Here is an 18691-nt window from a genome sequence, read left to right as displayed (position 1 = left end):
AGGAACCTGTTTTACAGACGAGGAAACAGAGGCCACAAGGTCAAGTACCAAGGTCATGAGGCTAGAAGTGGGGTGACAGGAATTAGCCATGTCCCCAGGGGCATGCAGGACTAAAACAGGTCACTCCACCTTTCCACCTCCTCTTGTCCACCACAGGCTCCACCTCCTGGCTCTTCTCTGCTCTCCTCCCTTGCCTTCCCCCCAGCGGGGAAAACTGAAGTTGTAAGTAGCCCAGGTCAAAAAATGGGAAGGGGCTTAGGAGTCCCCTGCCTAAGCGTGCTTAAATTGTCCTAGGCTCGGGAAAATTGAGCTGTCCTCCACCTCACATGCTACTTGGTTCCAAATGGGGCACTGATGGGCAGTGTGGGGCTGTGAGAGGGGGTTCCTACATGTGCTGTGGGCACCAGTTTGAGGTCTGATGTGTGGTTGCCCTTGGAGAAGCACCCACGTGGCCCGAAGTGATGTCAGCCTGCGGTTCTGTGGAGATTCCTGGGTAGGCTGGGGCGGGAGTCCTAAAAAGCACCAGTCTCTGGACTTCAAGCCAGTCCCCGTCCACACGGGTGGAGTGGGGTTCGTGGGCGCCTGGGCCTCCCAAGCTCCCGAGCCCAGGGCATCTGCACCCTATCCACCCCGCCCCCACTCATCCGCGTTCCAGGGCGCTTCCTCCTCTACCACCTCCTCTGCAGCTCGCCTTCCCTAGCTTTTGCCTTCTTTGTTCCACCCCGCCTGCTCCCCGGGGCTTCCCCCATTTGAGTTGCCTCAGCCAAAACCAACACGGTTCCAACGACATCCCGCCGAGGCCCGCCGGGCTGCCGGCCCTGCCCCTTGGCCTGCTGGGGGGCCAGATCCCGGCTCCGCGGAGGCCCGACGGGCGGCCGCCGCGCACGTGGCCACTCGTCTAGGGCGCTTGGAAGCACCCGCTCACAGTTCTGCGCCGCGGTCCAGAAGAGGGACCCGGGCGCATGCAGACCCCTTTCCGAAACCCCAACAGGATATTTGGGGGTCGCAGACGCACGTAAGAACTCTCCCGCACTTCACTCCAACCCGTGTCTGGAGCACGCCTTGGGATCCCATCCGGATCCCAGGCTTATCTGCACACGCAGGCCTGACACTCCAACGAGGCTTCCGGGCGCACACATGCCCATAAACACGCCGAGCCTGGTACCTAATGGGGTCGGGAACACAATCCATCTTCACTCCCCTGCTGGAGCTGGGATGGGCTTTGCGAGCCGAAATAATGCCCTGCGCCTTCAAGAGGGTGAGGTGAGGGGTGTGTTCCTGGCTCGGGTGGGTCGGTGAGCCTGCAAGAGCCGCTAGTGCCCACACATATGGTTCCAGGCCCACGAGAGCACACACCTCCCTGGCCTGCACAAGCGTGTATTTCACAAACCATACACCTGCCCTGTCAGGCCGCCCAGGGCACCTGGCTCCAAAGCCGCATTCAGGTTGTTGGGCAAGGGAGTTGGGGGGATTAATTCCCACCTTGTCCTTTTCTCTGTGAACTCTCATCTCCCCAAATGTCCCTGGGGGCACAGGTGAGACACCCCAGAACTGATTCCGCACAACAACACCCCTGCATGCACTATATTTATATTTGAAATTTGTACCTCCATATATATATATATATATATATATATATATATATATATATATATATAAAATATGACACACACACACACACACACACACACACACACACACATATACACACATACACTGCTCCCCTCGTCCTTCCCGCTCCACTTTTTATACTTGGATTTTAACACCCCCAGTAGGTTTCGTACCAAACCTTCAAAACCCATTTTGCTAGGCAGGGAGGTGGGGCGAGGCAGGAGGAGTTCCCCCCCCTACCGCGGACGCCCCACGTTTGTAAAGACCGAGACCCCTTCTCCTGAAGGGCGGGACTGCACCGCCAAATCCCGCAGCCCTTCCCGAAACACAATCGCGGGGGTGGGTGCTGGCGGCGAGACGTTGCTTTTTGGTGTGTTTGCTGTTGCTGCTTAAATTAATCCTGAGTGACAGCTCGCAGTTCTCCACAAAGAGGCCATTTAACGCCCCCCCCCCACACAACCCCGGGCGAAATTTCCACTTGCCCCCCTGGGTCCAGCTTGGCCGCTCGGGAATTTGCTTCGTAGCGCTCCTGGCCTTCCCCTAAGGTGCGCCGCAGGCGTGGAGGCGGGTTCCTTGAGCGTGCGCCATGGACTTCGGGAGTGAGTGTGGGTGGGTTTTGGAGGGGTGGGAGACGTCTTAAAATAGAAGCGCTTGGCGAGCGAAGGTGGGGAAGGGTGTCCCAGGACTTCCCAGAGTGCCCCAATGCCCAACCATAGAGCTCCAATGTCCTAACCCTGCTGAAGAAAGTCAGATGGTCTTCTGTGTCTGAGTGCCTCGAGGGGAGGAGAGGGTCTGCTCTGTACGTAGACCTGAAGCCCCCACCCCACTCCGGAAGGGCACTACTCCACGTGCCTGTGCATACCCGGGCAAAGACATGCCTCCGGGGAAGTGTGCTAGCCCCAGCTTGTGCCCCTTGACAGGTGCCCGCCGCCCACAGGCTTCTTTCATTATAGCCTCCCGGGTGTTCTCTTAGCGCGTGGCATTTCCTGGACCCATTGCTACAACTGGCTCAAGACTGGGGAGTGCACGCGGAGCTGGGGGTGGTGGGGATGCCTCGCTTGGGCCCAGGCCGGAAGAAGGCCTTCAGCTTTCCACTCCACAGAACGTGGTCGCACACTGCGGCTGTCACTTGCACCGCGCACGGCGCACCGCGGGATGGAGGGAACAACACAACCCTCGATGGTGTAGATGGTGTCCTGGAGCCTGGGGCACTAGGGAACCTCCTGGCTACGAGCGGATGGTGCGCGTGCGCGGCAGCAAAAAGGCGGGAAGCAGTGCTTCGAGGCCCCGGATGTGGGAAGCGCCTGTGGCGCACCCCAGGGCGCTCAGGCCGAGTCTCACCGAGAGTTGAGTGGGCAGTGCCGGACCGTAGACCTCTCGGGCAGGTGAGGGGAAAGAGAACGAAGAGTGCGAAGGGGTAGCGGTAATAAGCGAGGCCTTCAACCGTTTGTCCTCCTCAGAGGCCCCAGAATGAGCCCTCCGGCTGCCATAGGCCTTTGGGGGTTCCATTTTTGTCCTCCAGGCCTCTCGCGCGCGGGGCGGCTCCCTACTGCCTGGGGGACGGCTGAATCCCTCTCAGCAGTCCCCCCCAAGTGACTCCCCCTAGAAGACACCTGCGCCCGCAGCGTGGAGGGCTGGCCTGGTTTGGGCTCTGGGGCGCCTGCGGTTTCCAACTCCGAAGGCCGCGGCTGGAAGGGACTCGGATGTGGGCGCACGAGGTGGGGTCCAGGGCGGCCCAGCGCACTCTCCCTCCTGCGGCCGTCCTGACACCCCGTGGAGGTTTGGGATCGGACGTGGTGGCGGCGATTCCTGCTGCGATTCCCTCCAAGTGTCTGGCCTCCGCCGTCCAGAGTCCGACGGCAGCGGGCGGCGCAGTGGGCTCAGACCGTCTGCCCTCGACCGCGCCGCGTCCTGTGCGCTCGCGGACCCGGGCCTGCTCCCAGCCTTCCCAGCCATCCCTAAGCCGCCTCTTTTTAGGGAGTCATGGCGGGGAAATTTGCTAGGGGAGAGTATTGTTGGTTTGCAGGGTTGGCTGAGTTTGGGGGCGTTTGGCGTCCAGCGAGAACCGGGAAGAAATGTGACTAAGTGGCAGAAAATGCGCTTCCCTCGTCCTGCCTTCAGGACGCCGGAGATGCGAAGCCTAAAAGAACATTTTTTTAAAAAAATTTCCCCTAAATCCCCTCGGACCAACACTGCCTTGCCTTTCGGAGGTAGCTAATTGAATTTGGGGCGCCGAGGCCGCCCTACCCAGGGCCAGCAGCGCTGCGGTGGGACTCCCGGGGCAGGCCAGAGGGAGAGGAGGAAAAATGGGCGGGGGTGCGGCGGCCAGAAAACCTGTGCGTCCAGCGGACCCGACTTAACCTGTTGGAGGAGGAAGCGGGTGTCCCGAAGGCCCGAAGGCCCGGAGCCGCCCCGGGGCATTCAGAGAAAGTGCCCTGGGGCCTCCGGTCCCTTCGGAAGTCGGTTGTAACCATCTTCTCAAAACCCGAATTACTTCAGTGCGCTTTGGTGGTGGTAGGTCCATTGGCTTTTTCCACGTGCACGTGACTCAGCCGGCCCCAGCTGCACCCGGGGAGGTGAAGGGGGCCCTGCACCCTGGACCCAGAGCGACCCATCCAGGTTGCAGACTCCTCCGCTCCACTCCCAGCTCCCAGACCACACTTAGCTCCTTCCCTCTTCCCCCGCTTATATTTCGAGCCTTTCTTCCCTTTTCTCTAAAAACATTTTTTTAATTTAAAGGAGTTTTTATTACTTTAAAAAAAAAAGCATGCGAGACAGAGGCTGACTGATAGAAACAGGCTGTTTCAAAAGGGGGGCGTAATGTACGTTCGGGTGGCACTCGGGAGATGGCCATCCTCGCCTGCCCGGACCAAGACTGCTGTGGCTGATTCCCGGGTAGAACCGGGCGTCAGGCACTCGGGATCTCTGAGGCTGAAAAGGCGCTATAGAAATGCAAAGAATTATTATGATTTTAATAAAATTGTGTCTCATTTAGGAGCGCGCTTCTGCGCTGCCTCTATCGTCGGAGCCCGGGTTTGCCACTGCAAGGTCTGTAATCAGAGAAAAATACCAGCTTTGTTGAGGGTTAGAATATATCATTGGCTAATGTGTGTGGTTTTTTTTTTTTTAAATAATGCTAAGCGTTGGAATAATTAAAGAGTGAGAAATAACTCGTCTCTCCTCTCTCCTTTCCATCCGGCATTGTCTTATTTAAAAGCGGAAAGAGCGCTTCTCCCGGGAGCTGGTTAGTTTTAATGCCGGCTTTTTCCCTCACCCGCCTTTCCCTTCGCTCCGGTCTGATTCGCAAATCCCCAAACTGGCACAAGCCGGGAAACTTGCGGCCGGTTGTTCTTCTCCCCGAGTTGGAGACAACCCTCCAACCCTCCCCCGCTTCTGGGCCCTGACCCACTGCCTGGCTTCTACTAGAGCGGTTTAAAAAAGAAAGAAAGGAAGAAAGGAGCCGGGCTCTGGTACCTCGATGCCAGCCGAGGGCGCGTTTCCCAGGCGGCCGGCTGGTGGGAGAGTCAAACCCAGAGTGTGGGGAAGCCGCTTCAAGCTCACCCACATCCCCATCCCCCCCCAAAAAAAAAAAAAAGAAAAAAAAGAAAAGGGGATCAAGTATTTCTAAAGATCAACCACTCTGAGGGCTTAGATCCCTTGTCTTATTTTATTCTATATTTTGATCCTGGAGATTGAACTCAGGGGTGCTTTACCACAGAGCTATATCCCCAGTCTATTTTATTTTGAGTCAGGATCCCCCCTCCACTAAGTTGTCCACGATGGCCTCAAACACTCTATCCTTCTGCCTCAGCCTCCCTGGTTGCTGGGATTATAGGCATGCATCACTGTGCCCAGCCCCTTGTCATATTTTAAATTAAGCCAGTAGTTCTTTTTTCCTAGTCTCCATATGTATTAGGAAAAGAAGATGTGGTCCTGGAGAGCCTGCCTTGGCAGCCCTGTGTGCTTGGTAGGGGACAGAGCTGACCGCTGGGCTGGGCCTGGCATCACCTCTCCCACAGTGTCCACAAGGCCCAGATCTGAGAGGAAGAGCAGGGTCCAGGGGTGCTGCTTGGAGAGATGTGGGAATTGGGGAAGGGGCTTTCTAACAGGGCTGCAGAGAGCTGCTCCTGGTGGGTGAGATGGATGAATGTCTTGGGTCTTCCTCCAGGTGTGGGGTACATCACTTGGAAGGAAAAGGGGGCCTCCAAAGAGCCTGGGAAAGAGGAGGCTCCCTGTGAGAAAGGAAAGGGGAAAGTAGGCAAGAAGTGGGGGCAGGGGCTCCTGCCCACAGGCGCCAGTGGCTGTGCAGTGCCTGCAAGTTGCAGAGGGAGTTATTTATTTATTTGCTTCAGGTGTTTTTAATTAAATGTGTTTCTCTCGTATTTTCCTTGTTATTTGGTGCTTAGACTTTTCAGCGATCCCTTGCATTTGTCGTTTTACATAAGCAGAAACTTTTTTCCCCTTCCTTGGAGAGATATTGTGGGAGGTATTTTGCCTTTAGTGCTTTCTCTTTCCTGCTTTTTTTAAAATTTAATTTTAAAATTATAAAGTAAATTTAGTGCTAGTGAAAGTGAGGGGGGAGCCAGCTGGGGCTTGAGCCAGGGAAAGGGTAGGCGGACCAGGGTTCAGCTCCCTTCTGAGAAGCCGCTCGGCCCAGGACCATGGGGCCTAGCCTGCTGCTGCCCACTTCTTCCTCTATCCCCTTCTTTCTAAGCACCCCACTCCCCTTCATCATCTTGTAGGGGTCTTGTGGACCTGGACCAGGGCAGCCAGCTCTGTTGGTTCTCACTCTGGCCTCCAGAACCCCTGGCTCTGCAGTCACTTTCCCTCCTGACCTACATACTGAGACCCCCACCTCAGTTCCTGCTTGCAGGCAGGGTGAGAAGGGGGCCTTGATCCCCTCAGTCACTAGGCAGTTTGGCTTTCAGCTCCATGGGTCCTGATTGTCCCCCACACATGCCCTGCTAGTCTGCTAAACCCGCTGTACAGCTGGTTGCCCTGTTGATGGGATCAGAGTTGGGCAGGCACTGAGAAAGAGACAGGGAACCCTTCTGAAGTAGGGAGGGTTATCGGGCCTTCTTTCCCCCACACATATCTGTGGTTCACATGAGTGGCACATGCTGCTCTATAACACGGCTGTGCACATAGGTGTTCACAGTTGATGCTACTTGTATTTAGCAGAGCTATTTCTAAAGCATATAAATTAGGGGAACTCTATAGCTTAAAATTTTAAGGCCTGTTCAACGGTGCTGAAAATGTTTATTTCTTAATCTGGGTGGAGTTGCATGGGTGTGTTCTCTTTGTGGAAATGTATCAAGAGGCACACTTACAATGGGTGCACTCTTCTTTTTATATACTCCACACTTATGTTAGAAAGTTTATTTTAAAAAGCAGAAGCCCTGGCCTCAAAGGTAAAGAAAAGGCCTTGCATTACAAAATAATAATAAAAAATAAAATTAAAATGTCCTCCAGCCTGTTTCCCTAAATCCTCCCTGCTCCGAATAGTGGGAGGGCTTGTAAAAATTAGTGGTCTGATAAAAAAGCTCGGCAGGCGTGTGGTGCTGAGGCTTCCTGACCTGTCCACATGTGTGGAATGCCTAGAAACCACTTGTAGACGTAGGTGTAAATGTAGGATTTTAAAATCTCAGGACTGAAGGATAAGAAGTGGTAAGGGGAAACTTACTTGCCAATTACATTTTGCTGTCAACATCTGGAAAGCAAAATTGCAGCTGTCTTCCTGCCCTGCTGATTGCCACCTCTTCTTTTTTTCTGCACACTTTAATTTTTTGTATGCTTGCCATCCATACTTCAGTTTTCTGCACTGTTAAAACATTTTCACGGCTCTATTCAAATTGAGTTGTTGGGTTTAGACTTTTTTTTTTTTTTAGAAAGTATGTATCTTATAGTCTGACAGCATGATTTTTGGAGCGGTTTATTTGAACAGGCCTGAGCCATCGGTAATCCCCTCCCTTTCCCTTCGCTCCTCCGTATTCCCAGAACTGCTCAGGCCAAAAGTGCCCAGAGAAGACGGGCGGCTGCCCTCGCCCAGCTCCCTCTCTTTGCCTCTGTTCCTCGGGCAGGTACTGACAGCATCGCCCTCCACGGCCCTTCTGTGGTGTTTTTGTTTTCTCTTCGCCCCCCAAAAATATTTGAACCAAAAAGCCTCTTTTTTTTTTCCTCCACCCACAGCACACTGAAAGGGCTAGTGAACCGTGATTCAACAGAGCGAGGGCGCTGCTTTTCTTCCTCAGCATTAATTAACTCAAGTTCGTTAGGACGTTGGGTCTGTCGCCCACAGTTTTCTCTTGTGTGTGCTGAATCGGGTCATAGAGGGAGACTTCCCGTGCAAACAGTTTGTGTTGGAGCTGGAGGACGCAGAGGGGGAGAGAGGGTGAGAAAGAAAGGGAGCCGGGAGGGGACGGAGAGCGTCTGAGGGGTGGGCGCGTCCATCCAGCTCCTCCAGGCGCCTGGTGCCAGCCTCCGCAGGGGCCAGACACCAGCGAAATGAGGATTCTCGAATTTCCTTGGCTCTGATCCTGATAATAAAATAATTGGGGGAGCAGTACATTTTGAGGGATTGAAAAATATCCTTTTGACTCCTCAAATTGTACATTTTGGGGAAGCTGCTTGCCCAGACAGGGTGACCCACCTTCCTCAGAACCCTTGAGCATTGAAAATCCCAGAGCTGGGTTCTGCCTGTTGCTGCAGTAACTGCAAGAAAGAGGCTCCCTCAGGGCTGAGGGTGCTGGCAGATCAGAGTGGGCTCCGCATAGGGGGCTCAGAGAAACCCTTCCTCTCTTCTGGCCTCTTGCTCCTGTGCCAGGGAAAACGTGACAGGCAAAATCGGGCAGTGTGGGGATGGACCCTGACCTCCTGCAGAGGGGCTGGGAAGGCTCCTGCCCTTCAAATTTTGTCACAGTTGTGATCTCCCGAGCCTCCTGAATAAGAGGGTTTGCTGCTGGGCCTGGCGCAGTGGTTTCAACACCTTGCCGTTTGCCCTGGCCTCCTTTCTTACCCCCGAGATATTTTCACAGTGCACCGGGCACAGACCTCATTGTCATGTGCCGGTCTTTCCTTCCCTCGCCTTTTGTCGGTTTTTCAGTTCTTCTTTAGAGAGAGTTGTGAAGCTGGCCGGTGGGGTGCCTCCCTCTTCCCAGGCCCGGAGCCACTGTGGAACAACACTTTCCAGGCCAACTAAGTTGGTGAGGCTCAACGGCACCCTTGCCCCTTGAAACCCTTGGCTGTCATCTGTCCTACAGGGTCTGCAGAGGGTTCCTCCCCACAGAGCCCATCAGCTAGAGGAGAGGGCCTGGCCTTCCTGGCTTTTTCTTGTATTTGGTGACACAAGGAAGTTACAAGCTAAATAATGAATTAAAGACTAGGGTTTTTGTTTCCCATTGCCCGTAGGGAACCAGATGAAAGTAAACAATTTCCAGTCCTACTGGAGAGAATAGATTGTCTCCCCCAGCACCCCCATTCTCACCCTAGCCTGTTCTGTGCCAAGAGGGTGAGGGGAGATGTGCCCGGAGCAGGGGAGCCGTTTGGAGCCAGAATGAGATTGCCTGTTGGCCCAGTCCCAGGCCACCGCTCGGGTGTGTAGTCAGGAGGAGAAAGGCAGGGGAAAGGGGGACAGTATATAGGAGAGAAGTGTGCAGCCTGGTTCTGAGACAGGCCTGGAACTAGTGCTAGACCCAGCATAGGGGTGTGGAGCAGATCCGTTCAGCCAGCCTGAGGATGCTCTCCAAGGAACTGTGTGGCCGCTTTTCCTGAGTGGAGGAAAACAGGCCCAAGTCAGCCAAAAACCCGCTTTGTCCAAATTATCTGAGTCTCCTCAAAAAGTGCCTTTTCCGGTTTCCATTACTGGTGTTTCTAGACTCTTGGGTGGTTTTGCTGTGGCTGCAGAGCCCCTTCCCATGCATTATCCTAGAAAGAGCCCCAGAGGGGAGGCCCCACCCACCTCTAGAATAAGCAGCTGGGTCCCTTCCCTTTGCTATCCTGAGCTGAGCTGCCCAGTCCTGTCTACAGTCCCCTCCCTTCTGTGTCCATGAGTCTGGCCACTGCCTTCTTGTGACCTTCCATGAAGCAGCGATCATGGGACAAGAGGGGGATTTCAGGGATATGAAGTTGGCTGGCCTCTTTTGGTTCTTACCAAGGCTAGATTGTAAAATGCCAGAAACTGGGCAAACTATTGGATCCCTATTTGTGGTCTTTAAATTTTTTCTTCATCTTTTCTCACCGAGTCTGCAGACAATGCCATAGTAAAATAGATACTGGAATATCTGGTTATTTTTTTATGTAAGTTTGTCAGATATTTGTGCTAACTGTATAGTTATCCAAATCAGTTGGGCCTGTGTGTCCAGGATCTGAAAGAATAAATCTGGGCCCCCAAACCAGCATGTTGTGGACAAATGGGGTTTTAAAAATGTGTATCTCCCTCCTACCGGTGGCCTGGTCTTTAGAAATACAGCTTCTTGTGCTTTTAAATGTTTTGCTGTTGGCAGGTACCGGTACAGACCAGTTGTAGAACCTGTCTCAGGCTGAGAAAATTATTTTGTTGTCTTGAAGAATTTTTAACACATGTGAGTGAGATGCTGTACATGTCTTCCTATTTTCCCTCAAATAACCCACCAGGCCTCAGTCGGTAGGACTGTATTTTGTGGTATTTTTGAAAGCCTCATATTTTTCCTTTTCACCTCTGGAATCAGTGTTTTCCTTGCTAGTCTTCTTTCCTTGCCCCGTCCCAGCACCCTGTTCTGTCTCTCTGCTTGTTTTTCCTTCTCTGCTGTCTCTTTCCCTTCCATCTTGTCCTTTCTGTTTGTAGCTCTGGGCCCTGCTTGGTGCGCGTGCTCAAGCTCCCTCTCTCTCCAGGTTTGCCCTTTGCCTCTCTTTCTGTACCTCTGTGGCTCCTCTAGTCTTTTTTTTTGGGGGGGGGGCACATTTCCCCTAATGATGGCTGAAGCCAGCAGGGGTATTTGAGACTTGTTTCGTGAAAACTGTTGATGTTTATGGCCAAATTCTATATTATCAACAATAAAAGAGGGAGGCCTTTATTTCACAAATGCAGAAAAATTCCTTTTGGAGAATGAAAAGCCCATGTGAATTTCAAAAAGTCATATTTCTGGCTTCTGGATTTTTCTTTTAAATAGGGAAAGTACCTTTTCCCCAGAATCTTCCTTTTCTTTCTTTCCCCTGTTGTCTTGGGTTTCCCTTTTTGCTCACTCTTAGCATCACTGGCTTCCTTTCCCGTTGGTTGTTTATCCCTCTTTCCCTTTCCCTTCTTCCTCCCTCCTTTCCTTCAGGGGCCTGCCAGTCCCCTCACTTCCTCTGTCTCCCAAGTCCCTACTCTTGCGGTGACTCAGACCTGGAGAAGCCCTGATTCATCTGAGGGTTCTTGGGTCTTGGCTCTGGTCCTGTGTGCTGGGTGCAGAGCGGTCTGATCTGAAGGGGGGTGGAGGGGAGAAAGGAAGGAGGCTGGGATGGGGACAGGTAATCTTCCAACAGGAGCCACGACTCTCTCCTAACAAAAGGGGGACAGTCCCCTTTTGTCTGGGGCTCTTGAGGGGCGTGTCTGGGCTGGCGGCCACCCCTAGTGGCCTTGGAGTAGCAGGAGGAGTTGTCGGGGGCTGTGCTTGAAGTGTTTCTAATGGAACCTGAGCAACTCTAAGGGGAGACTGATCTTCTCCCCTTCCCAGGCCTTCTGAATACCCGCGGTTCTTTCAGAACGGCCGCCCTGCGGGGAGTAGGATCAGAGAGAATGTTGCCTAAGGATCCTCTGCCTACCCCTTCAAGGTTATGGCCACTAGCTACAGAGGGACGGTTGACAATTGTCCTCAGCCCCAGCCCCCCCCCCCCGCAAAACAGGGAGGGGGCCTGTTACTCCTGTGCAGGGCTCTACAAATGGGCCCTGAGGATCCTTGGAGATGCCCCTCCTCAGCCACTGCTCTGTCAGATCTCTTTGTCAGTTCACCAACCTTTGATCCCTCCCTTTCTGCCTCCTTCCCATGGAGTGAATCCTGCACCCCATCCTGTTTCGCAGATTTCCACAGATCCTTCCATGGGCATCTCCCAGCTGTGGGAATGTGTTCTCCCCCTTCCCTCGCCCAACCTGATCCAGCTGTACCTCCAGATTCTGATTCAACCCATGTGAAGCACATCTCTTTTACCTAGCACCGTGGTCTGTGGAAAGGAACATGCCAGGATTCACCAGGAGACTCATGCTGGCCATTTTCTGTTCAATGTCTGATATTTAGCATAATCAGAATACCAGAAAACACCCCCTGTGCCAAATACAAACTCACTTACAGTTTTTATGGCTTCATCTTGACTTTTGAGAGTAAAATTGCTTTCTCAAGGTGGAGTGGCAGGGGCAGGGTTCCCTACCTTATGTTGCTGAGCTAATGTGCTTGGCTGGTTGGACCAAAGCTGGTTATTAACAGGACATGAATTATTGAACAACACCCTAAGCGGCCTGTTCCTGAGGGCACCTGCCTCTTGCACTGTTACCTCTGTTTATCTTGGGGTCAGTTGTGAGCTCACTTCACTTGAGTCTGCCATTTAGGATGAGGGGTCCCAGGTGCCGGGTGGCACCTCTCCCATTATCAGGCTTCAGTGCCAGCCCCGTGCTGGATGTTTTGTTCTGGAACACCTCAGGTGCTCTTCCGGGAACCTTTCTGATGAACATAAAGGCCACTGAGTGCAGGGTTTCAGATCGGGAAGAAAGGGGCACGAGTGAGCAGTGACCTTTTTTCCTTTGCCAGCTGAGGGTTGAGCTTGGGGAGAGGGAAGCTGTAGGGGTGGCTGGAGCTGAGCAGGTCAGATCACTCCCTGTCTGCGTGGACGCCCTTCTCATCTGCTTTCCCTTCCTTCATAACAGTCTCCTTCTTACTGTGTTTCTAAGGCCTAAGGCATGGCTGCCCCGTAGCCCTCACTGGAGAGATCCCCCAAGGAGGGGGGCTCCACCTCCCACCACTTCTCACCCTCCTGGCCTGATGGGGGAAGGCCTGGAGTTGGGGACCAGGAGCAGGGGCCTGTCTGGTGGGTCTCTTCTCTGCGATTGGTTTCCCCAGGTGTCCGAGTTCCCTGATGGCACCCTGTGCTTCCATCTCACCGTGTCCTCTCTTAGCTCCCTCCCTTTCATTCGGGTTTCCCATTTTACGCTTTTGCATCTTATACTTTATTTTGGGTCCTTTCATCTGAATTGATATGGGGACAGCTAAGAAAACTAACCTTCCACTAAGTAGAGAGGGTAAATTTGGAGAAAGCAAAGAATTCAACATTTGTGGGGGGTGGGCATCTGTAAGATGCCTCTGTTCAGAGGTACCGACCGTCCATCTTCCTTTGTCGCTTCTCTCTGGGGCTGGCTGTTGTGTTTGTGGCTGCGTGTGGTGCTTGTCAGCGGAGTGCTGTGACAGGAGGCTATTTTAATAAACTGTTGCAGTTCCGCGAGCCGAGCTGCACTGCGTTGGCATCCCTCGTCACCACTAATGGAGCGTGCGTGGCTGGGTGTGGGCTGGGGAAGGGGGGAGGCGCAGGGTGCTGGCCCCTTGTCTGGGAGTGCTCCTGCCTCGGGAGCAGTCAGACCCGGGGGCCAAGGGGTGGCTGTGCCTGGGCATATAGGGTCCTGCCCCAGAGGTGCCTCTGGCAGGGACACTTTCTGAGCTGTTTCTTTTCTGTTCATAGCACTGCCGGCTCGTGGCTCATGTGTGTGTGTGTTGTGTGTGTGTGTGTGTGTGTGTGTGTGTCCAGGGAGAGAAACTTCCAGTCGCCTCTGTGTGCGCCATAAATTAAAAAAAGAAAGAAAGAAAGAAAGAAAAAGAACAGAACTAGAACCAGAAAAAGAGTGTGCGGGCCTGAGAGAAAGACTGAAACCAAAACAGAGAGAAGGCGCAGCTGCTTCCCCAAGGCCTTCTGGGGCTCCCGCCCGCCAGCCCGCCCGGAATCAGGCCTTTATTTATTTATTTTTCTGGCTTAAAAAAAATTCTGTGTCTTCTTCAATCCCATTCCTCCCACCCCACCACCCCCAAATTTGCTGGATGGCTACTGCCAAATGGACCCGAGTGGGAGCCTGGAATGAAAAATTCATAACTGCTGGACTTTGCTTGTTCATTAGACGTGAACTTGTCGATTGGGCAAATTGTTTTTGGTCTCCAACTGCCGGGGGCTCTCCCCACCCTCCCGGCTCGCCCAGCTCCCTCCTCCCCTTGGACGCAGCCATTGGCTGCGCTCGGAGGTCTCTTTGCCAAATAGGTGGATCCTTCTCTCTCTCTCTCTCTCTCTCTCTCTCTCTCTCTCTCTCTTCTCTCTCTCCTCTCTCCCTCCCTCTCTCTCTCCCTCTCTCCCTCTCCCTCTCCCTCTCTCTCTTCCTCTCCCTCTCTCCCTCTCGTTCTCTCCCTCTCCCTCTCTTCTCCCCCCCCCCCTTTCCTGGCTTGGCACGAGCAAATGGATGGGGATTGAGCATGAAAGGGGAGAGAGAGAGGGAGTTTGAGAGAGAAAAGGAGCAACAAAACCCCCCAAACCCAGCCAGCGCTCGTGTACACACACACACACACACACACACACACACACACATACACACATACACATGCACACTCACACACGCACACTCACACCCCCATCCCATCAGCGTCTTCCCTGGATCCTCGGTCTCTCCCCCTCCCTCCCCCTCATTCCCTCTCTCTCTTTTGCACGCGTCTGCCAGCCACAGTCTGCAGCCGGTCAGAACTCGTCCTCTTTCCCGGGAATCTGCGAGCTCCCCCTTCTCCTGCGATCGGGTGGAGGGAGGCAGCTCGAAGTTTACACCCCTGTGCTGCTGCCAAAGCCGAAAGCCTTTTTCTTCAGCTGCCGCTTTTTCTTCCCTCCTGGTTTTTGTTTTTGTTTTTGTTTTGCACGGGGGTGGGTAGGGTGCGTTGTTGTGTGTGGGTGGGGGGAGATGGAGGTTGGTTTTGATTTTTAAATTTTGCATATTTTTGTTTTCTTTTTTTTTAACTGAAAGAGTATGCACAGGGGGAGAAATTGAAAAACAAATTTTTTGTTGGCTTTTGTTTACCTGGCGTGTGTGGCAACCAGCTCGCTCCCTCTCTCTGCTTGCTATCCCTGACCTTTCTTTCTTTTTGCTCCTTTTCAAAAAAAATATTAATTTCCCCCTTCTGTGCAATGGAGTGTGGGGGGGCAGAGGGGGAAGGGTTTGAGAATCCACCCAAGCCCGGCCCCTATTCCCCAGAACACCAATAATAACCCCCTTTAAAACATTTACCTTCCTCCCCTGCTCCTCCCCCTCCCCCCTCCCCCCACCCGCCCCCAACTCACAACTCTGTTGAGTCCAGAATCTCAGAATCGGGCGTTGGGCTTTGCCGGGTGCTTCAGATCAATGGTAATTATTTAATTTTCTCCAGTTTTATTTTTGTAAGCAGAAATCAGTTATTATTTAAACTTCAAACAAGCAAAAAAAAAAAAAAAAAAAGCAAAAGCTGAGAGCCCGGCCTTCTGTCACCTGACTGACTGAGTGGAAAGAGGGTGAAGGGGTCGTGGGAGGCTGGGGAAGGGGCCGCAAGACGACCCATGCAGCTTTTAACCCTAATGTGGCTGAGACAACCACCTTATTTGTGTTAACAAGAAGTGTTTTTGTGCATTATGACTGTGATTAACATTAGTATTGATGTCGATAACAAAGCTGAAATCACATATTTAGGATTTAGGTCTGATTTTAAAAATGCTGGGGTGGATGTTCCAACTGGATCAGGAGAAAAGAAAATGAAAACAGCCTGAGGAGAGGGAATCCAGAGCCGTTTCCTCGATCGCTAGTGGATGTCATTTTCTGTCTTCTTGGGGGCAGCCAAAAATCAGCCAGTGTTGGGACAGGCGGTGGTCCCGTGTGCCCCGCGTGCATCCACGGTCATCTGTGCAGACGGACACGGCGCTGGGGCGAGCTGCGATAGAACATGGAATGTCATGGGCGCGACAGAGCTTGGCGGGGATACCAACAGCGTGTGTGTGTGGACGGCAATGTTGTCTGTGCGCGTGTGAGGGAGAGAGAGAGAGAGAGAGAGGGAGAGCGAGAGGGAGAGAGAGAGAGAATAGGTGTGTGGACAGGCTCCCGGTGGCTCTGTCTGGCTGCTGAGGCTGAGATGGGAGCAAGTGGCTGGCGAAGCTGGTGGTGGCTTCAAACCACACTTTTGTAGAACAATCGCAAGAGAAAATTGTTGGGGGGGGAGGGAGGAGGAGGAGGAGGAGAAAGAGGCTTTCCTCGTACCCCCCTTCTAACGCCGCTTTTCTCCTTCTCTTTCCCCTCATCCCGTCTTCCCCTCCTCCCGTCCTCCCGCGCCCCGCATGCTCCCGGCTTGCCGCCTGCAGGATGAGTTCCACCCGTTCATCGAGGCGCTGCTGCCTCACGTCCGAGCCTTCTCCTACACCTGGTTCAACCTGCAGGCTCGGAAGCGCAAGTACTTCAAGAAGCACGAGAAGCGGATGTCGAAGGACGAGGAGCGGGCGGTGAAGGACGAGCTGCTGGGCGAGAAGCCCGAGATCAAGCAGAAGTGGGCATCCCGGCTGCTGGCCAAGCTGCGCAAAGACATCCGGCCTGAGTTCCGTGAGGACTTTGTGCTGACCATCACCGGCAAGAAGCCCCCCTGCTGCGTGCTCTCCAACCCCGACCAGAAGGGCAAGATCCGGCGGATTGACTGCCTGCGCCAGGCCGACAAGGTGTGGCGGCTGGACCTGGTCATGGTGATTTTGTTTAAGGGGATCCCCCTGGAAAGTACTGATGGGGAGCGGCTCTACAAGTCGCCCCAGTGCTCGAACCCCGGCCTGTGCGTCCAGCCACATCATATTGGCGTCACAATCAAAGAACTGGATCTTTATCTGGCTTACTTTGTCCACACTCCGGGTAGGTGGCTCTTAACCTTTCTACCCCTGTTTTATTTGCTAGCATTTATTCTGTTTATTGTTCCTCTTATTTCTAACCCGTACCAGGCCATGGGCCTAACTGCACACCTGTCCTGGGGGGCCTGTGTTTTGTCTGATGTGCCTTTCTGCCTCTCCTTCTCCTGTCTCCCTCTCTGTCCTCTTCCTCTGCTCCCTTGCCTTTATACCCACTGTGTGCATTTCCATCTCTGGAGGACTCATCTAATCAGAAGGATACTCTGTGTCTTAGGACGGGTCAGGCTGCCCCAGAATTATCCGTGATGGCGAGTTTGAGACAACAGCAGCATCACCAACAACCAGTGTTTACTCTTATTTAAATTGAATCAGAAGAAATATTAGGGGGTTAGGTGCTGGCTTTCCTGTGGCTTTATGTCAAGTTCCAGGAAAAGCTAGATTTGGCACAAGCGGGGTGGGCAGCAGTTCGGTGGAGAGAGGAGCATGTGAAATCCCCGCACATGAGACTGAACAAATAGAGAACAGGAGAGAAGGCAGCAGCGGGCAGATTCTGGGGCCCAGATGCCCAGGCGAGAGCTGTTTTGGCTGGGATTTGGCTATCAAAGAGCATGAGAGTAATTTGATTTTATAGAGAGAGTGAAAACAAGCGGGAGATTCCTTGAGCTCTGTCCCTCACCTGGTCTCTCTGCAGAAATGGGAAGGCCCCTGGGTGTGTGTGCTGCCCAGCCGGCCCAGGCTCCTGTGCTGGGGGTGGAGAGGCTTTCCTGAGGAGCAGGCCTGGCAGGGAGCTTCGTTGCTGTGGAAAAGGTCTTAAACAAACAAACAAACAAAACCTGTAAAATTTCCTTTCTTTTTGTGTTCCAAGTAGTTCCACTTCTCTTGGCTTTTCCAGTCTCACTCTGCATTTTGGGTTGAGCTGGTTTAGTTCTCCTCTTCTGATCCTTTTCATTTTTTCCCCCTTACCCTTTCCCTTTTTATAATTTCTTTCCGCTTTTGTTTTCTTACAAATTGAAACAGAGATGGCTGGTTAATTTTTAGCCTCCACTCAGCTACGCCCAATTTACTGCCGCCTTTGAAACCTAAACGGGCGGCACTCTGTGATTAAGCAAGGCAGAAGTGTGTTTACATTATGCCCAACCAACTTGTAATGAGAGGGCTACCGAGCCTCTCTCTCTGTATGTGTGTGTTTCTTTCCTCGCCACCATTCCAGTGTTCTTTCCCTCTCATTTCCCTTTTTCCTCTCTTTATGTGAGTGTGAGAATGTGACTTCACTTCAACTCTCCAAAATGTTCTTTCCTGTGAGTATGCGTCTCAGTGTTTTCCTTCCTGTTCATTCACAAAAAAGAAAAAGCCACTCACAACTGCTGTGGTCACCCCCTTGCCTCTTTGGGAAGTTGGGAGGATTGATATGACTGGATCCAGAAATAAATTGGGAGGGGGGTTGCTTTTGGAACATAATCTCTCCTGCCGAGAATGAGCGCTGAGAGTGTGTTGGAGAACTCTGGGTAGGAAAAGATGGCATTTGAGGTCTCTCTTCTTACTCATTCTCTCTTGTTCTGAGAGGTGGCTTTGGTAGGCTGGCTGGAGGCTGTGGATGCCACCCTGAACCCTGCCTGCTTCTGTGGATCTTTCTGGGCCTGTACCTGGCACTGTGTGACCATTAGGACCCCTTATACTGAAGGGCCAATTGCCAGTTCTTTCCCCTCTCCAGCTTGGATTTTTTTTTTCTTTCATCTTTTTTCTTTTTGGAAAAGAGACTAAATGGGGAGGGTGTCTCTCATTCTCTGTCAGCATAGCAAGCCACAGTTGGGAGGGTGTGTGCCTGGTGATGTTAGAGGAGATGAGGGGCGGCCAGCAGCGGCTGCTTAGAACCTGGAGCTTGCTAGTGTGTCCATCAGATAGCTCTTCCTCAAGAGGACTCTACACCTTCCAGTTTTAGAACTTGGATCCCAGGCGTATCTGCAAGGAAAATCAACACTCCATTTCTTCTCCTCTCCCCTATGTCTGGACCCTTGTAGCAGAGTTGTTTCCCTGACCTCTTTCATTGTAGGCCCAGATCTTGACTACTACCAGCATGGGGCTGAGGTAGGATGAAGTGTGTGTATGAAGGAGACCATTTCCTGGCCAGCCTCCTGGCTCTGGACTGACCAGGCAGGTGTCAGGGGAAGTAACCCCCACCCCCGCCAGTGAGATCATTTGTCCAGGA

General features: G+C 52.9%; 1 protein-coding gene across 5 annotated transcripts in view; it reads left to right on the top strand.

Moving 5' to 3' along the window:
- LOC144251598 (nuclear factor 1 X-type) overlaps nt 1-18691 on the top strand; it is a 94825-nt gene that overhangs the window by 12511 nt on the left and 63623 nt on the right. For 4 of the 5 annotated variants that reach the window (XM_077794440.1, XM_077794438.1, XM_077794439.1 and 1 more), the window contains exon 2: nt 15961-16492. In XM_077794440.1, coding sequence (XP_077650566.1) covers nt 15961-16492 — 532 coding nt within the window. Of the gene's footprint in view, nt 1-14881; nt 14981-15960; nt 16493-18691 lie in introns of those variants that run through there. The other variant, XM_077794437.1, reaches the window with a different exon arrangement.

The sequence above is a fragment of the Urocitellus parryii genome, unplaced genomic scaffold (genome assembly GCF_045843805.1).
Source record: "Urocitellus parryii isolate mUroPar1 unplaced genomic scaffold, mUroPar1.hap1 Scaffold_118, whole genome shotgun sequence".
In the NCBI taxonomy this organism is placed as follows: domain Eukaryota; kingdom Metazoa; phylum Chordata; class Mammalia; order Rodentia; family Sciuridae; genus Urocitellus; species Urocitellus parryii.
This window is presented reverse-complemented; position numbering and strand designations above follow the sequence as displayed.